Raw genomic sequence first — 15,831 nt, forward strand, 5'->3', positions numbered from 1 at the left:
AATCCTGCCCTCCCAGACATTAAATGACACAGGGCTGGGAGCAGTGATAGCTTGCTGGAAAATCTTAGTGTCTATGCCTCTTCTCCAGAGGTGATCACTAGATAGGTCAGGGCTTCATTCTTCACTGGTTGTAAACCTATAAACACTTGGGAGAGTGGGGAGAGGGAAGTTTAGGAGAGACAGGGCTTTTACATGTTAACATCAGGACCAAGGAAGAGACCCACACCTGCGGACCATGTCAGCATCAAGTTGGGGAAGTCAGATCAAGGGAGATGTGGTGTTTCTTCTGCATGCTTGTGCGATGCCAGCCTGTCTCCATGCCTAGTTGTGGAGTATGGAGTAGAAGATGGAGGAGGATGCATCAGGAACTAAAAAACATCCAGGGAGAGACCAACTAAAGAGAGAGTACTTCCTTCTATGTCATAGGGAAGGAGTTGGAGCCGGGAGCCTGGAAAGTGGCATAGAGGAGGAGAGGAAGCACAGTTTGCTTTCAAGCCTCCTCTCCTTTATGGAATAAAACATGGGGCAGAAAGCAATGATACACACAGAGGAACTGTCAGGCAAGGGCAGAGCTGGAGACCACCAATGAATGGGCAGGAGCCAGAAAGCTGTCACATCCCAGTCTGAGAGCACAGTGGCATATCACATTCATCCAAAGTGCTAGTGTGCCCTGTCTGCTTGCTGTTTCTGTACCAAACAGAAGCAGCTGGATGAGATAGCTCAGCTCAACAATCCAACATAATATTCATTATTCTGCAAAAAGTGCCATCTCTTTCATTTGGGAAACAACTCACCCCACACCTGCATCTGCACTATCTTTGACACAAAGCAGGAGCTTCTGCAGGATATGGCGACCAGGAAGAGGCAGGCAAGGAAGCAGAGGAGAGTCACCCACAGGAACATGAATGAAGTGCAGCTGCTAGAAAAGTTCCCTTGTCTTGCTTAAGTTTCCTTTTGAGGCCCAACACATCTTGGATGTTGTCCACCTTCATTTCCCTGCTACCACTCCAGAACATACTGCACTTTGCCAGTAATCTTGACATCTTCTGCCATCTCTTAGATGGTCCCTGATACCCCCCAATATGCTTTCTGAAGCTATCATTTACCCAGTGTAGAGAGGCATCCTGAACAGAGTGGGACTAAGGGAAATTTGATGAAAGAGAGCCTTCAGACAGGCAGAGATTGTTCCAAGTGAGGGCATGAAAGAGGCGTGAAGCCAAGAACTGGTAAAGGAGTTTTAGGCCGTGGTCCAAAGATAACTGCAGCCAGTGGGACTGATTTGAATGGGCTTTGGCCTAGATTCTTGGGCAGCAGCTGTAAGGGAGGATACCAGGGGTATAAAGTGTGTGAACTGAGGACAGAAAACTGAGGAACATGGATTTGTTCAGCCGTTCAAGCATGGTTTATGTAGGACATATAATGGCTTTCTTCAGTGCCACCAGAGCTCTCCAGATGGTGTCATAGACATTTGCAGGTTCTGCTCCATGTGGTTGTGTTTTACATTACAGCAGTGCCTGAAGAAAAGAAAAACACTGCAGAGAGAGGAGGACAAGTGGAATTGTGCTTGGTGCTGCCATGCTGCCCGGTGGGAAATGGATGTTAACCGGTTTCGGTTAACATCAACATCCTCATGTTGATGCCTGTTGGCATAAGCCCAGGAAAGGGAGGGAGGATGTGCCAAACTCTTCTTGTGAGGTCAGATCAAGGCAGTACCACAGTTCCGAGGTGGTAACATATTTCCCACCGCCAGGTCTGATGTCTGTGATTCACCTCCTCAGGCGCGACAGGCATGGCAGTAGCCCAGTGGAGCATGTGGGGCCTGGCAGAAAGCCATCCCCTTATGGAGAGCCCCACTGCCAATCCTCCCGAGGCCGGCGGGGCCGGGACGGTGCAGGGAGGGAGGCAGGGCCGCGCGGAGCTGCCCGGGGGCCGTGCGGGCTGTGCCACACCACCACCTGCCGGCCCCGCCGCCACAGCGCAGCCGCTCCCTTCCTTTCCTTCCTTTGCTTCCTCTGCTTCCTTTGCTTCCTTTCCTTCCCTTCCTTCCTTCTTCCCTTCTTCCCCCCCTCCCCTCCTTCCTGCAGTTGCAGTGCTGCAGTGTCTCAGCACAAGGAGAAGCGAAGGGGGCAGGTGAATGGTAAAGAAGAGGAGGGCTGGGCGATGCAGGAAGCAAGTAGAAGGTACTTGCTGAGCAGATGAGCAGCATAGGAACCACAGCTGGACTCTGCTACAGGTTGGAAGTGATCAGCTGTGGTCCCAGACCTCCCCGATGCTAAAAGCACACGCTCCTGGAACATTTCCCAACTCGATTCCAGCCCCACAGCACAGAAATGCTGCAATGAGAACAGTTTTGACTGTGAAGAAATAGTTGGCAATTCTCTGCTGGAAGCCGAAGGCTCAGATTGCTCTTGGTCAGTGTGCCAGCAGGTTGGAGTTGGCAGACAGGTTTTGGCAGCTGTCCCCATCCTGATGGTTTAGCCCTTCGAAGTGCACAGGCTAAAATCTGGACAATAACAGAAGACGTCAGTCCTGTAAGTTCAGCAGAGCTGGAGCATCTACCTCAGTTCTGCTGCTTTTACCTTCCTGCTGAGGAAGTAAGCAGAAAAGAGTAGATCTCCTGGAACATTTCACTAGGTGTGTTCACATCTCTAGGAAGCCAGGACTTCTTAAAAGAAAAACAAGTAGGAATGCCTTTCTGGAACTGGGTTATGTGATTTCAATGCCACTTAGGAATCTGAGGCTACAGCTACACCCATAAATTGAGCTTCACTCCTCAGTGCTGAGCCCAACTGCTGCCACATGGTCTATATGCAGATGACTTCTCTGCTGCCCTCTAGGACAGGTTGGCTGCACCCAAACCATATTCTGGGGACAGTCTTGCTTGTCCTAACTTTCAAACCATGCCCAGAAGTTTCCTGGGCAAGCAAACTGAACCATGTTAGCCATTTACAAACCCAGCTGATTGAGCTGCAGTGCCCAGGAATATTTCTTGGCACTTTTCAACTTATTAGGACAGATGTAGGTATTCAGCCTGACCTTCACTTATTATATGGGTGACTTGACAGCAGCAAGGAAGATTTCTGTCACCTGAGCTGGTTCCGGGTGACTTTAGAAAACTTCCATGAGAGTGAAGAAATGCCTCTACATTGAGCTTGACTTTGTGAGTCAAGTACTCTGCCCTTGAGTTTTGATACTGCAAGATGCCAGAGCAATGAGTATTTGTGAGCCAAGCTGAGAGCCTCTGAACCAGGACTGACTTGAATTTGCTCTGCTAAAGACATCTGAGCTCATGTTTGGGAGAAAGCAGTCTTATGTCTTTCGTAAAACTGATCGCATAGAGCATGATATTCACAAAGGAAAAATATACTGAGTGAGGTTAAACATTTGAAGTCAGATAAAAACACACTGCTCATTCCTCCAGCATGAATCATCAGTTTGTGCTGACGTGCTCCTAACATTTCATACTGGCCCTTGCTTTTCCCTGGGCTATCAGGAAGGGACTGGTGGGTTGAGCAGATTGGGTAGACAGGGAAGGGAGTGGCATGGTGGGGCAACATGAAAGACCTGCCTGGAAAAGAGCAGTGGCTGCTGGGCTGTTACTCCTTCCTGTCTCTTTTTGTGGGCTCTGCAAGCTGTCGTAGTGCATTTACTTATGTCTCTCTAAGCAGGTTCTCCCTTGGCTCTGGACCTCAGAGCACATCACAAACCACAGGAACCTCACAGAGCACAGGCAGCTGCCAGGTTGGGGTGAGCGGTACTGCTACCTGCAGTAGGCAGGGAGGGAATAGGTACCTCTGAGGGCTTCCCCCTGCCCCCGGGGGTACTTGGCACTGCAGCCCCAACTCTTCCCCTTGGTGTGGCAGAAATGGTCTTGCTTCTTATCTCTGAGACAGGAAAATTCCTTCCTGTCTTTTCTTTCTCATTCTACACTTGGATTTTTCTGTCTCATGCATAAGGCACCAGCACCAGGATATTTGTGCGATGGTAGCTTCCAGCCTGTGGAGAATATAGGATCACTTTCCTAGGCCAAGAGGGAAGGAGGCAGGTTTTCAGGTGTCTGTGGTAGTATGCCTGGGTAGGGATGTGTGTGGCAGGAGGCTGAATACCGCCAGCCCCTGGACCCCCACAGACTTTCCTGGGCTGCTAAACCCTGGCCATGTCAGCCCCCTCTGGCCCTACTCAAGCAGCTGGTTCTGTTGGACTAGTGTGGAGGCTGTTTTTTCCTGCCCCAGTTCAGGAACATGTGTCCCCAGGCAAAGAGATAAGGAAGGGCATGTTTTACTGGCAGAAGCCATCAGGAGACCAAGCCTCTCAGGATGGAAAACACCTTTGGAGCCAGGAGAGGAGACTGCTGAGGCAGTTATTGAGAATGGAAGGGTAGGTCCAAAGTGTTGCTCTGGCTTTGGAAGAGTAGGGTGTTGTTACTGGGAACAGAAAAAGAATCACGTTTCTAGATTGAAGTCCTGGAGGAAGAAATACACCCCTGATAAGAGCAAGTTGCCTTTTCTTCTGAGTCACTACATTCCTGCAAGTAGTTGAGCAAGATGTTTTTAGAGACCCCTTTTCAGACCACTGTGGATACCTCCACCTCCATAGATGCATATAAGTGTCCTGATGAGGATCAAAGCATATCTAAAAAATGAGCAGAACTGCCAGATATACCACACTTACCATACATGAAAAATGAGTAGTTTGATTTTTTCTATTATTGTAATTTATGATTCTTAGTGGCACATTTTCATTTAAAACTAGAATAAGAATTCTTTGGTATTGCTGATAGGAGGTGATTCTCAACAATGTAAATTCCTTCTCACATTCTCAAATTTTAGAAATAACAAAAGAAAAACCTAAATTAGGTGAGGACTGGAATTTCCCTAAAATGTAATCAAAAACTTGAGTTATCTTTAAAGAGACCTCAGTAGTTACCTGTTACACAGCTCTTTATATCACTTCCTAAAATCTCCATGAGAGGGATTGATTCATTTTCAAACTGTAGAAAAAGAAAGAAAATTCTTGGACCCTAATGTGTCTTGACTCTTGCTTGATTTAGGAGTTTAAACACTTCTGGAGGCTCGGACGGCTTCTGGTATCCATGTCTTGCCCATATTACACTTGAGGTACCCAAAAGCAGAATTGTAATCTTAAAAATCCTGAGACCCACATGATCAGGGAGGCCGCTGAATCGTACATTTGGTTTCTGTTTCAGTTTTGCATCAGGATGTTTTCTGGGGACTTGTTTACAAGCAAGCCCTTGTTGAAAGCCCTAACTGTTGTCACTCAGAGAGGCAAGGGACCAAGCAAGTCCTGTAGCCCTGAGTGATTTTTCTGTTGCCGCTGTCAGACCATAGCATGGAAAAATTACACCCCAAGTAATCTTGGTTTCCAGGATTGAAAGCTTGTCTTGTCTACCAGCAGAGGAAAGGACAAAGCAAGCAGTGAGGAGCATCCCTTTCCAAAGAATGCAGGAGATAAGGCAGCTTTTCTCTCACTAAGGTCTTTGAGTCTATGCAAGTTATCTGAAGGATGGGATGTGACTCTATGGAAGGCAGCAAGGCATGTCAGGGGAACAGGATCTGACTCAAAAGCAAAACTACAAAAGCTTGCAACAGCTGCCAAAAAATACCTGGGTGACTAAGGGAAGAAAAAATGTTGAAAGCAGGAAAGGCCCATGTGCTCTGTTTGGCTTGTTCTCTTCTTTTGGAACAGCACTATAAACCGGGGTTTTTTCCAGCCCTGCCTGTTGCAGCTAGGTGCAGGGGAGCAGACAGGCAGATAATGAATCCAGATGTTATATTTGGCTTCTGTCTAGTTTTCTTCAGTCCAGCTCAAGTGCTAGGGATCAGCAGGTTGGAAATGAGCTGTTAGAAATTTAAACTAAAGGAGGGTAGATTTAGACTAGATATAAGGTAGAAATTTTTACTATGATGATGGTGAAACACAGGAACATGTTGCCCAGAGAGGTAGTGAAAGCCTCATCCCTGGAAATATTCAAAGTCACATTGGATTGGTCTCTGAGCAACCTGACCTGATTGAAGATGTCCTTGCTCATTGACTTAGATGAGCTTTAAAGGTCCCTTTCAACCTATGCTATTATACGATTCTATGCAGCACACTAAAGAAAGGTAACATACTTCTGTCAATTTGAAGAATTGAATCAAAACATCTGCCTTGACCAATAGGTTAGATATTACATTAAATAGGTTATCTATTATAGGTAGATAATATTAGATATTATGTTAGGTTTGTTATTAGCATAATTAGAGGAAATTAAGAACAAGGAGAAAGTTATTCCTGTTGTTTGCCAATGGTTAAGTGGACTGGAGCCTAATGAATGCCACAGATCAGTATCTAGACATCCATGTAAACATGTAATGAGAATTATTTGTGAGTTTTCATCCTCTCTTTTTCTGTATTTAGTTTGAAGCATCTACAGGGGGATCAAGTGGGTATCATCCCAAAACAGATGATACTTCAATTTAGGAATACAGGGCTAGAAAGGGATTCCCAGGTCCGTAACTCCAGTCTCCTGACAATCAACTATTTGTTTTTGTGAATAGCTCAAATTTTTCCCATTCCTTTGCAAGTAACTGTCAATTGCCCTTTTTCAAGGAAGGTAAGTTTGACTTCTGAAAGTGTCAAAAACTGAGAATGGAACTGGGGACATTGCAGAAGCTGAGACATTAATTAGAAGAAACTACCTGTGTTCACCTGAGTCAGAGCATGGCAGAACATGCAGGTGAGAAGGAAGCAGTCCTTCCTCATCAGTGAGGAGAGCGGGAATATCCTGCTCCACCAAGGAGCTTATCTGGAGCAAAGCCCACAGGCTGCAAAGGCTTCTGGGAGAGTTTGGCCCCATCTGTTCCCAGAAGTTCCTGACACTTCTCTGCCATGGCTTTCTGCCAGTAACCAGAGCTGTTTTGCTGGGGAGCTTTCTATATGCACCTCCCTGGCATTTGTCCTCTCTTACATCAGCCCACTCATACCATAACCTCTCACACCAAGGTGACCTTGTTTTGTTGGTGAGCTACCTGTGCAGCTGGAAGTGCCTTCAGCAGACTTGTGTCCTGCTGACTTTTTTACTGTTTACAAGCTGCTCCTGGAAGGCCTCCAGTGCTGCTTCTCTGGCATCAACTCAACTTTTGCTTTCAGCTCTAACTGCTCTAAACTTCAGCACACCGCTCCATTATCCAGGTGGGACTGAGGGAAAGTATTTGGTCATGAATTTTGACTATGAAGCATTGCATCCAGCAGAGATGTGTCAACAGAACTGGAAACTCCATTATTTCCTCTTCCACACCAGCCACTGATGGAGTAGCAAAGAGAAACTTATGACCTCTCACAGCCCTCTGGAGCCAGAATTTAAGTCATGCATAGCAAAATCTCCTCTTGGTTTCTGAAGGATGGCCTCTGCCCTCTGCTATATGACTGGGATGTGTGCTTCTAGTTGCTGCTTCACCCATGGATGGAAACAGCCTGCCTCGCAGAAGTCACCTGTGTGGGCAAAAAGGGCGGGTGGGGGATGTGTCTGAAGTTGTTGCTTACTGCTGAATTATTTATTTATTACTTTTTAAAAATCTTACTTCATCCTGCAGATCCAGAGTGCTCAGCCATCAGACTGGTGACACATAAAGTGCCCCTGAAAGATACTCAAGATTAGAGAAAACAGAACTTCGCTCTAGATGCCATCCAAGTCCTCTAAGTACCTTATTGTTCTCCCCATGCTGGGCTATGATACGTATTGTTGACTTACCCCAAATTCAAAGAGCTTTCTTGAGAAACTGATGTTTGTCCAAAAGCTAATCCAAGAGAAGGAATCCTAAATGTTTCGTTATTGTACAGTGATAAGAGCAGGAAAGGAGAAGAGAGAGCAAGAGAAGGAGAGCAGGGAACTGCCATCCTGCAATTTTGGGACGAAACCCTCCAATTTCCTGGATATTTTTTCAAGGACATCTGCTCCAGATCCTGCCAGGCAAGCAAGCTACAGCAGCTCTGACCTACTGTGCCCCACCAATCTGGCTCAGCTTGCTGCTGCAGGACAGTGGGGAGCTCTGCGAGAGGTGAAAATACCCATGGGTTGACTGGGGAGTCACCACAATCAGCTCACCTCTCACAAACAGAACTTCTGGTTCAATGTCATGGTCCAGCCACTGGATTGATTCAGATGCCTCAAATATCCACCCAAATAAATAAGTTTGTGCCTTTTTACACTCCTTTATGGTACACAAGGAATAGCAAGGAAACCAGAAGGTTGATGGTTTGCTTGTTTGGTGATGGGAGTGGGGACATGTTTGAGATTGGGTGTGGATATGATTTGCTTGGTTGGTTCCTTCTTACACTGAGAAATTTGAGTTCTGCCTTACCATGGTCAAGAATGTGGAGAGAGCTCAGAAAATGAATGTTTATTAACAAAGAGAGGAAGAGATCTGCAATGGGGATTTTTAAAACATGTTGGGCTTGTTTATATGTATCTAATGAACTTTTTGGAGACATATGACTTTTGTGGACATCAAGCAGTTCACCTCAATGGGAGTAACTCTCTTTCTCATAAGTCCTACAGGCAAAAAAGAGACATTTTAACACTTTCAATATTAAAATCAACCCAGAGCACACTACAGAAGGATTACAGGGACTGTCCCAAAGTTGCCATGCCTGGCCTGGTGCCAGGGGCAGCTGTGTGCCACCACTGCAGTAAAAAGCCCTAGATTCTGCCAGTCCCCTGTCAGCCCAGCCCAGCAGGCATGGAGAGATGCAAAAACCCCCACACTAAGCAGCACCTCTTACACCCGCAGATCCTTTGTGATTAATTTACTTATTGATGGTCTTTCATAACTCCGTGGTCATCTTTTTTTGCACTGCCATTAATTATTCCTGGAAGCAAATAAAAGGGCCCACCGATATCTCTCCCTCCTCTCACCGCAGCCAGCTTTTCCTTAGGGAGAAAAAACTTGTGCTCGTTTGCAGTGGGACAATGCCGACTTTTGAACCTCTAACCACTAAACAAACAAACCTTGTGCTCTGCTCCACAATCCAAACAGGGTTTATTGACAGGCGTATCGCAGCAACGCGCAGCAGCTCCGGCAGCAGCCGGCCGGGATCAATGCTGCGGGGGTGGCCCTGGGCGCCAGAGGACATCCTCGAAGGGGTGGCACCACTCGGGCCTGCTTGCACCCTGGCTGCATCATGGCTGCTGCCACCTGAGAGCCTCCATGCCTGGGGAGACCTCAGAGGAAGGAATGGATCATGGTGCCTGCAAAGTCCTCCTAACTTGGCCATTCCTGGTGCAACTGCTCTCCTCTGGCGCTGCAGAGCCGAGACCCCTCGGTTTGGGTGCTGCTCAGCTTTAGTTGTTCCCAGAGAAGCAACTCCTCCTGAAAGTTCCAAGGACCCTTTAGAGTCCAAGAAAGATGGATCTGGCTCCTGCCTCCCTCTGATCCAGAGCAAACCATGGACATTGGACCCAGCAAGATGGGCTGTGTGTCAATCCCATGAGCAATGAGCATTAACTGCCTGGGTGCTGCACCCATGTCTCCTGGCCAAACCCACTCCAAAGACTATGCACATGGCACGAAATCAAGCAGGTTCCCTGAACTGGAGGTGGTGACTCCCACTGTGGTCTTCCCACAGGCACAGGATCCCTGAATCAGGTTTGCATGGCCAACTGTCCGCTGTCAGATTGTCAGCTTCTGGCTCAGCAAGGCATGGAGCTACATGTAGCCAAAATGCAGTACAAAGGTTTTGGGGCTGGTCCTTACGATTTCCCCGAGTTCTCTTAGGCAGAGAGAGCTACTGTGTCAGTAGGGCCAGGCCCTGGCAAACCAGTTGTCCCCATGCAGTTCTGTAGATACTTGGCATTTGTCTTTGGCTTTTAACAAAAAAATAAGAAAGGTTCAGTAAGGAAAAAACCAAAGTGCCTCAAAGAAGGCAAATGGAGTAACAATGTGGTCACCCCAACCTGTCTGCATGGCCTCACTTCTCAGTGGGGTTTCTCCCAGCCATAAGTAAAAAGTACATATGGCAAGCAGCCATGGACATCTGTCCAATCAGCTGGACTTTTCTTATTTTCACCTCTATCTAAGGTGAGTTGTTTGGTATTTCTACTCCAGTCCCCACCATCTAGCCAGCGTGTGAAAATGGGCCATAGCAAGTGCAAGGTGGGCTCTGGTATAGCACAGGCTCTTCTGAGGATTTCTGCTCCTGGTGGAGCTGTGATGAAGTCTACAGAAAGCTGATAAAATCAAGGGGACTTTGGAAAACTAACAAAAAACACCCCCTCCAAACAAGATAAAAATTGTAAGGATGTGAGAAACAGCACATAACATAACCAACAGGACATTGCACATGCAAACAAGGCTCCTCACTCTAGCATGACGGGACACCTTTTCCAGAAGAAACTAAATTCGTCCAATTTCTTTGCACTACAGCTAATAAATCTGGCTGGATGACTATCAGCACTGGATTTATGGGCTCTTTTACAAGTGTCTGACATTAAGCAATTCACTTCTGAACATTTAAACAGTGCCTTATCTTGTCTGTTCTGACCCTTAGGGCAGGATGAACATTTTGCATATTCCCAGTGGTTGCAAGAAGAAAATAAAATAAAATATAAAATAAAAAAAGTGGTTTAATTTTTTTTTTCCTGCTAAAATTCATCATTAGCCCAACAACATTTCTAAGGTCTTTTGGACCGATCCCTGAGATATACCGGGGGTTGACTGGCAGGCAGTGCCCCCATTTTATCTAACAAATTCTGGGGTAAAAAAAGCACCCAAACATAATAATAATAATATTAATAAAGCGATGGACACGCTTGCCCCGGACGACGAGACACATACACTGTACACCTGTACACACGGCCGGCCCCGTGGGGCGGTGTAGTGCATCTTGGGGGGCCGCTCCCACCGTGCCCCCCAGCCCGGCTCGGCCCGGCCCCGCTGCGCTCTCCAGCAGTCCCTGCACCGCTGTCTCCGGCCTCTGTCACTGGGGGGCGGCGGGGCCGAGCCCGGCGGCGGCCGCCCCCCCCGCGGGACCCTGCAATGAGGCGCTGGGGCTGAGAGGCTCCGCGCCGCCGGGCTGCGCCTGCTGCAGCTTCTTCTTGTTGATCTTCCTCTCCTTCGCCCGCCTGTTCTGGAACCAGATTTTCACCTGCCGGTGGGAGACAAGGGAGTGAGGGGGGGCAGTTTACCGTGGATGTGACCCGTCTCAGGGGCTCGCACCGAGAGCGCATCCCAACCCCGTGCATTCCTCCCCCCGTGCAGCCCCGTCCCGTGCATCCCTGCCTCCGCGCAGTCCGGCCACACGTGGGGAGCGCCACTCGTGGGACTGACCTGCCTCTCCGACAGCCCCAGGTTGGAGGCCAGCTCCGCTTTCCTCCTGATGGTAATGTAGCGGCTGTAGTGAAACTCCTTCTCCAGCTCCAGCCGCTGGTGGTCAGTGTACACGACTCGGTACTTGTCTTTCGTCCTGGTTTTAACTGCGGAGAAAAAAGCCATGGTTGAGAAAGTCAAAGCCAAAGGCTCTGGTCGTGGCTCTCCCCCCTGTGGCGCAGAACGATCAGGAGCAGTTCTCCCACCCACCTCCTGGTCTTCCTGCTCTCTTCCCCCGCCCTGGGCTCTACTGAGCGCAGCAGAGGAGAGAGAAGACGTTCTGCACTTCCTTGGGGAATGGGATACAAATCCCAGGCATGCCGCAGGTAAGGGCATACCAGGCGCAGGCTCTCAACCTCAGCTGCCAGCCCTGGCCCCGCCACACGCCCCTGCCTTGCGCGGGGACATCTTCATTGTGCACTTGTTGGGTTTCGGTTTTGTTTTGCCTTCCCCAGCGAGAAAAAACTTTTTATAGAGAGAGGGGGAAAGGGAAAGAAAGAAAAGTCCCTTTCAGGACCCGGGGATTTCATTTCTAAACGAGAAACACCGATCTAAGGGCGGAGAACCCGGAGTGGACGCGGGGACAGCTCGGGTCCCGGCCCAGCTTCCCCTTTTCTGCTCCGGCGTCGGCGAAGAGACTTAAGGGGTTTCTTGGAGACCCCGGAAGAGTGACTTGCAACTTGAGCGCTCAATTAAAAACAAAAAACAAAAAACCAACCAACCAAAAAAAGCTAACCGAACCCCGAAAATTCAAATCCCAACAAAATCCGAAGGCGGATGCCAGAGAGCGGCCAGTCAGAGTGCATCGCCGCAGCCGGTGACCTCCTTTCTCCCGAGGGTTTCTTGTTTAACTGGTTGCGTCCCCTGCCCTCCCGTTCCCCAGGGAGCCGAAGGGGAGTCTCTGCCCCCAAGGTGCTTAATGGCTAGCAAGCTGACTTTGTTCAGGTAAACTCTCTGAAAACCACAACAAAAGCACCCTGTAAAGATACAAGCCTGATCAGAGAAAACTCCCTAGAGCCAGTGAATAGGGAACACAATCCCAAACAATGCAGGACAAGGAGATCTTATCAAAGAAAAACCCTTCTCAAAGCCTTAATGACAGCCACATTCTGTTTGAATTACCACTACTGAACAAATGGCGGCAGGCGCTTTCATCCCCCCAGCTCTGCACATTAACATAAACACTGGCTCCAAAGGCAGAATTTGAATGGAGACAAGGGACCGGCCACCGCCGCACAAGCTCAAACTGTGGGAACACCACGGGCTGCTGTGGGAAGAGCGACGGGCCTGTAAGAGCTCCACTGCCATCGTCCCCCGGGACATGACTGTTGCCAGCGGTCGGCACCGGGGCACTGAGGCGCGGCGGCCTCGGGAGTAACCGGGATCCCCACTTCGAGCCGCCCGGGGAGCCCCCGCCGTTCCCGCCGGTCGCGCTAGGCAGGGGATGAGAGGGGAATGACATAAGTTGTTATTTACTGCCAAAGTCGCCATACTTTTTTTTTTGGCCACTATATATATAAATGTTAAAAAAAAAGAGAGAAAGAAAAAGAAAAAGAAAAGGCAAAAGAGGAGACAGCAGTCGTGGGAGGCGTATATCAAAGTGGGGGACACGCAACTCTCCTGGCAGATGCGGGGGGGAGAAATAAAAGAGAGGGTCTGCAGGGGTATTAACATCACAAGGGAGTGTGGCGCCGGCCACGGCCTGACCCGTCCTGCCCGCAGCAGCCAGGACCGGTCTCCCGCCGCCGGGGCACCGGCGGGGCACGCCTTCGCACCTTCTGGCCCCGATGGCACGGTCCGGCCCGGCCAGGGGCACGGCACAGCCCGCAGGAATCGACGGGCGGCCGCCTGGGAGGCCTGGCCGCACGGAGACGTTAATAAAGGGCAGGCGCCCAGTGACTCAGAAACAAATGCGGAGCGACACCGGCCGATGATTTATATGACTATAATTGGTTATAAAAATCTTCTAAGTGGCTATAAGCAGGAGAGCGGAGCAGTGGGAGGAAGAGCGAGCATTTCCTCGGGATCAGGGCCATTCAACCCTGTTCCGTCGGAGCGCCCCCCGGGCACAGAGTCCCCGGGGCCGGCAGCGGCTGCTCCCTGGCGAAGCGCCGCTCCTACCGCAGCCGGCCCGGCACCGCGGCGGGGCCGCTCTCGGCGGCGCTGACGGGCTGTCGGCATAGGCCGGCAGCCCTGTGCTCCCGAGGACCGGCCCTCGGGGGGTTTGTTTCGGGGAGCTCTCCCCGAAAAAAAGCTCTCCCGCGCTTCACGGCGCACGGGGAGCCGTCGGCGCCCCAGTGGAGCCGTCGGCGGGGCAGCCCCCTGCCCGCCTCCTCCCGGCCCGCACTTACCCTGGCTGCTGAGCGGGGGCTGCGCCGGCTTCCTCATCCACTCGCAGAGGCCGCGGCGCTGCCCACCGGGGGAGAGGGGCTCGGGGGCGGCGCTGGCGGCGACGCTGGCGGCGTTGAGGGGTTGCATGACCCCGGCGGAGCAGTGGGGCGCGGGGCCGGCGTGGTGGTGGGCATGCGGGTGGTGGTGGTGGTGGTGGTAGTCGGCGGGGCTGTAGGCCATGGGGGCGGCGGGGGAGCCCCCGTTGAGGCCGTGGACGGAGCCGGCGGCCGGCGGTGCCCCTTGGCCATAGGTACCCCAGTCGTCGCGGAGCGGGGCGGTGTAGGGCGCGGGCCAGGCCGGGCCGGGGGACTGGGCGCCGTCGAGGTTCACATGGTACCCGCCGTAGTCCGCGTATTGCGGGGCGCCCACGAAGTTCTGCGCCGCCAGGTTGAGTCCCCCCGAGTGCCGCACCGGGCCGGGGTACATGGGTCCGTCCTTCTCCAGGAGGTAGCTCACGTACATGCTGGCGGTGCCCCGGCGGCGGCTCTCCACATGCTGCTCGGGGCTCTCGCCGCGGCGCGCCTGCTGCGTGGGGCCGGGCTGCCCGGGGCGGGGAGGGGGCAGGCGGAGGGGCCGCGGCCCCGCTCTGCGCTCCGCGCTCCTCCGCGCTCCCGGTCCGAATCCAATGGCCTGCAGCCCTTACATGATTAACGATTGTTTACAAGGCTCTATTAGTAATGGCCCAGACACACCAAAGGCAGGTGACGTGGAGAGGCGCTGGGTATATAGCTTCTACCCCTAAAAGACGATTTGCATTTAAAAAGATAAGGAGAGGGCAGCGACCTGATCACAGCTAAATATTCAAGCCTTTATTGTTTAAGAGCTTCCTCCTTCCATTGCAACCTGGTGCACTTTAACCTCCAATCACAGGTTCAAAGGATGAAATCAAGAGACTTGCAAAAGACAGAGAGGGAGATCTAAGGGCGAGGGTGGGAATATGGGAGCCGTGTATCACGGCCGATCTGCAGGCAGCACTTTAACCAGCTCTTCTCCGTGCTCGGGACTGGGAGGTGGAGGGGAAAGGGGCGGAAGAGGAGGGAGTTTTGATTAAAAATCCACAAAGCCATTTTGTCGTGGTAGTTTTAAGCAACAAACCCCATCGCGACGGCCTACTGCTTTTTCCATTGCGCTTCCCACCCGATCCCGGTCCCACTCGGTCACGGGCGATGAAGGCGAGGTAAGAGGAGAAATCCCCACTCCGAGGGTGCTGTCTCCTTCCTCCGCGTGTGCCTGCAGAGTTTCGAGGTCGAGCGCGCCTAGGCTGGGCCCCGGGTTTGGGAAAGGACGAAGACTGGGGGTGCTTTCGTCTGAAACACCCACTGACCTCGGATTCACCGCGGGAGCAAGGCCGGATCATCCCTCCGTCCTTGGGACCGCGGGGGCCTTGAGACCGAGGCAGAGGATGGTTCTCCCCAAGGGGGCAATCATCAGCCTCTGGAGCCTGCCACCTCAGGGTGCGATTCCCTCTCTGTGGCGCGGCCGAGCCCGCGGGGAACCCAACGACTTGCCCCTCCACGCACACTCACTTTTTCCCTCCCCGACGCCTTGGAAACCCTGTGGAAATGTTGGCCCTGGAAGGGCGGTTCCCGGGTAAGCGGCAGCCGGCTCCCCCGGCCCAGCCAGTCTCCTTTGAAGAGGCGACCCCCTCTCAGCTTCCCCCAGCCGCTTTTATGCTTTAACTTTTCACCCTGAGCGGGGACAATGCGAGACGACGTTTGCATATTCGCATCTTTTCTCATGACACAGCGAGGAAACCTTTCAACCGCCGAGAAAAAAATGGATGGGGACGGGAATGTGCCCCCGTTTTCGCAGCACACAGCGCCGGGGCAGCGCAGCACTGTCTCAGCCGTCCTCGCTGGCTCTCCCGCTCCCCTTGGGGCTGCTGCGGCTGGGTCCTACGGGGCCTCTCCCACAGGCCCCGCGCTATCCCGGACACGCGTGTCCCAGGTATTAGTACGGAGATCCCTGTGGCCGTGTCCCAAGGGTATATTTCCTTCCACGTGGGTGGCTGTTCTGCACACCGAGGAGTGTCATTAAGACGGGGCGTCTTGCAGCTGAGGGCGGATTTCAGCTCTGC

General features: G+C 51.5%; 1 protein-coding gene and 1 long non-coding RNA gene across 2 annotated transcripts; one reads left to right on the top strand and one right to left on the bottom strand.

Moving 5' to 3' along the window:
- Nucleotides 1-10,603: 10,603 nt before the first annotated feature.
- CDX2 (caudal type homeobox 2) lies at nucleotides 10,604-14,353 on the bottom strand. Its single transcript, XM_064645429.1, has 3 exons — nucleotides 13,715-14,353; nucleotides 11,325-11,470; nucleotides 10,604-11,142 (listed from the first exon to the last, which is right to left on the bottom strand). Exons 1-3 carry the CDS (start codon nucleotides 14,214-14,216, stop codon nucleotides 10,975-10,977), a joined length of 816 nt encoding a protein of 271 aa, XP_064501499.1. The 5' UTR covers nucleotides 14,217-14,353; the 3' UTR covers nucleotides 10,604-10,974.
- Nucleotides 11,562-13,274, top strand: LOC135409624 (uncharacterized). The gene is made up of 2 exons (XR_010428279.1): nucleotides 11,562-11,689; nucleotides 11,819-13,274. It is a non-coding gene; the product is annotated as an uncharacterized LOC135409624 (long non-coding RNA).
- Nucleotides 14,354-15,831: the final 1,478 nt, after the last annotated feature.

The sequence above is a fragment of the Pseudopipra pipra genome, chromosome 2 (assembly GCF_036250125.1).
Source record: "Pseudopipra pipra isolate bDixPip1 chromosome 2, bDixPip1.hap1, whole genome shotgun sequence".
NCBI lineage: Eukaryota > Metazoa > Chordata > Aves > Passeriformes > Pipridae > Pseudopipra > Pseudopipra pipra.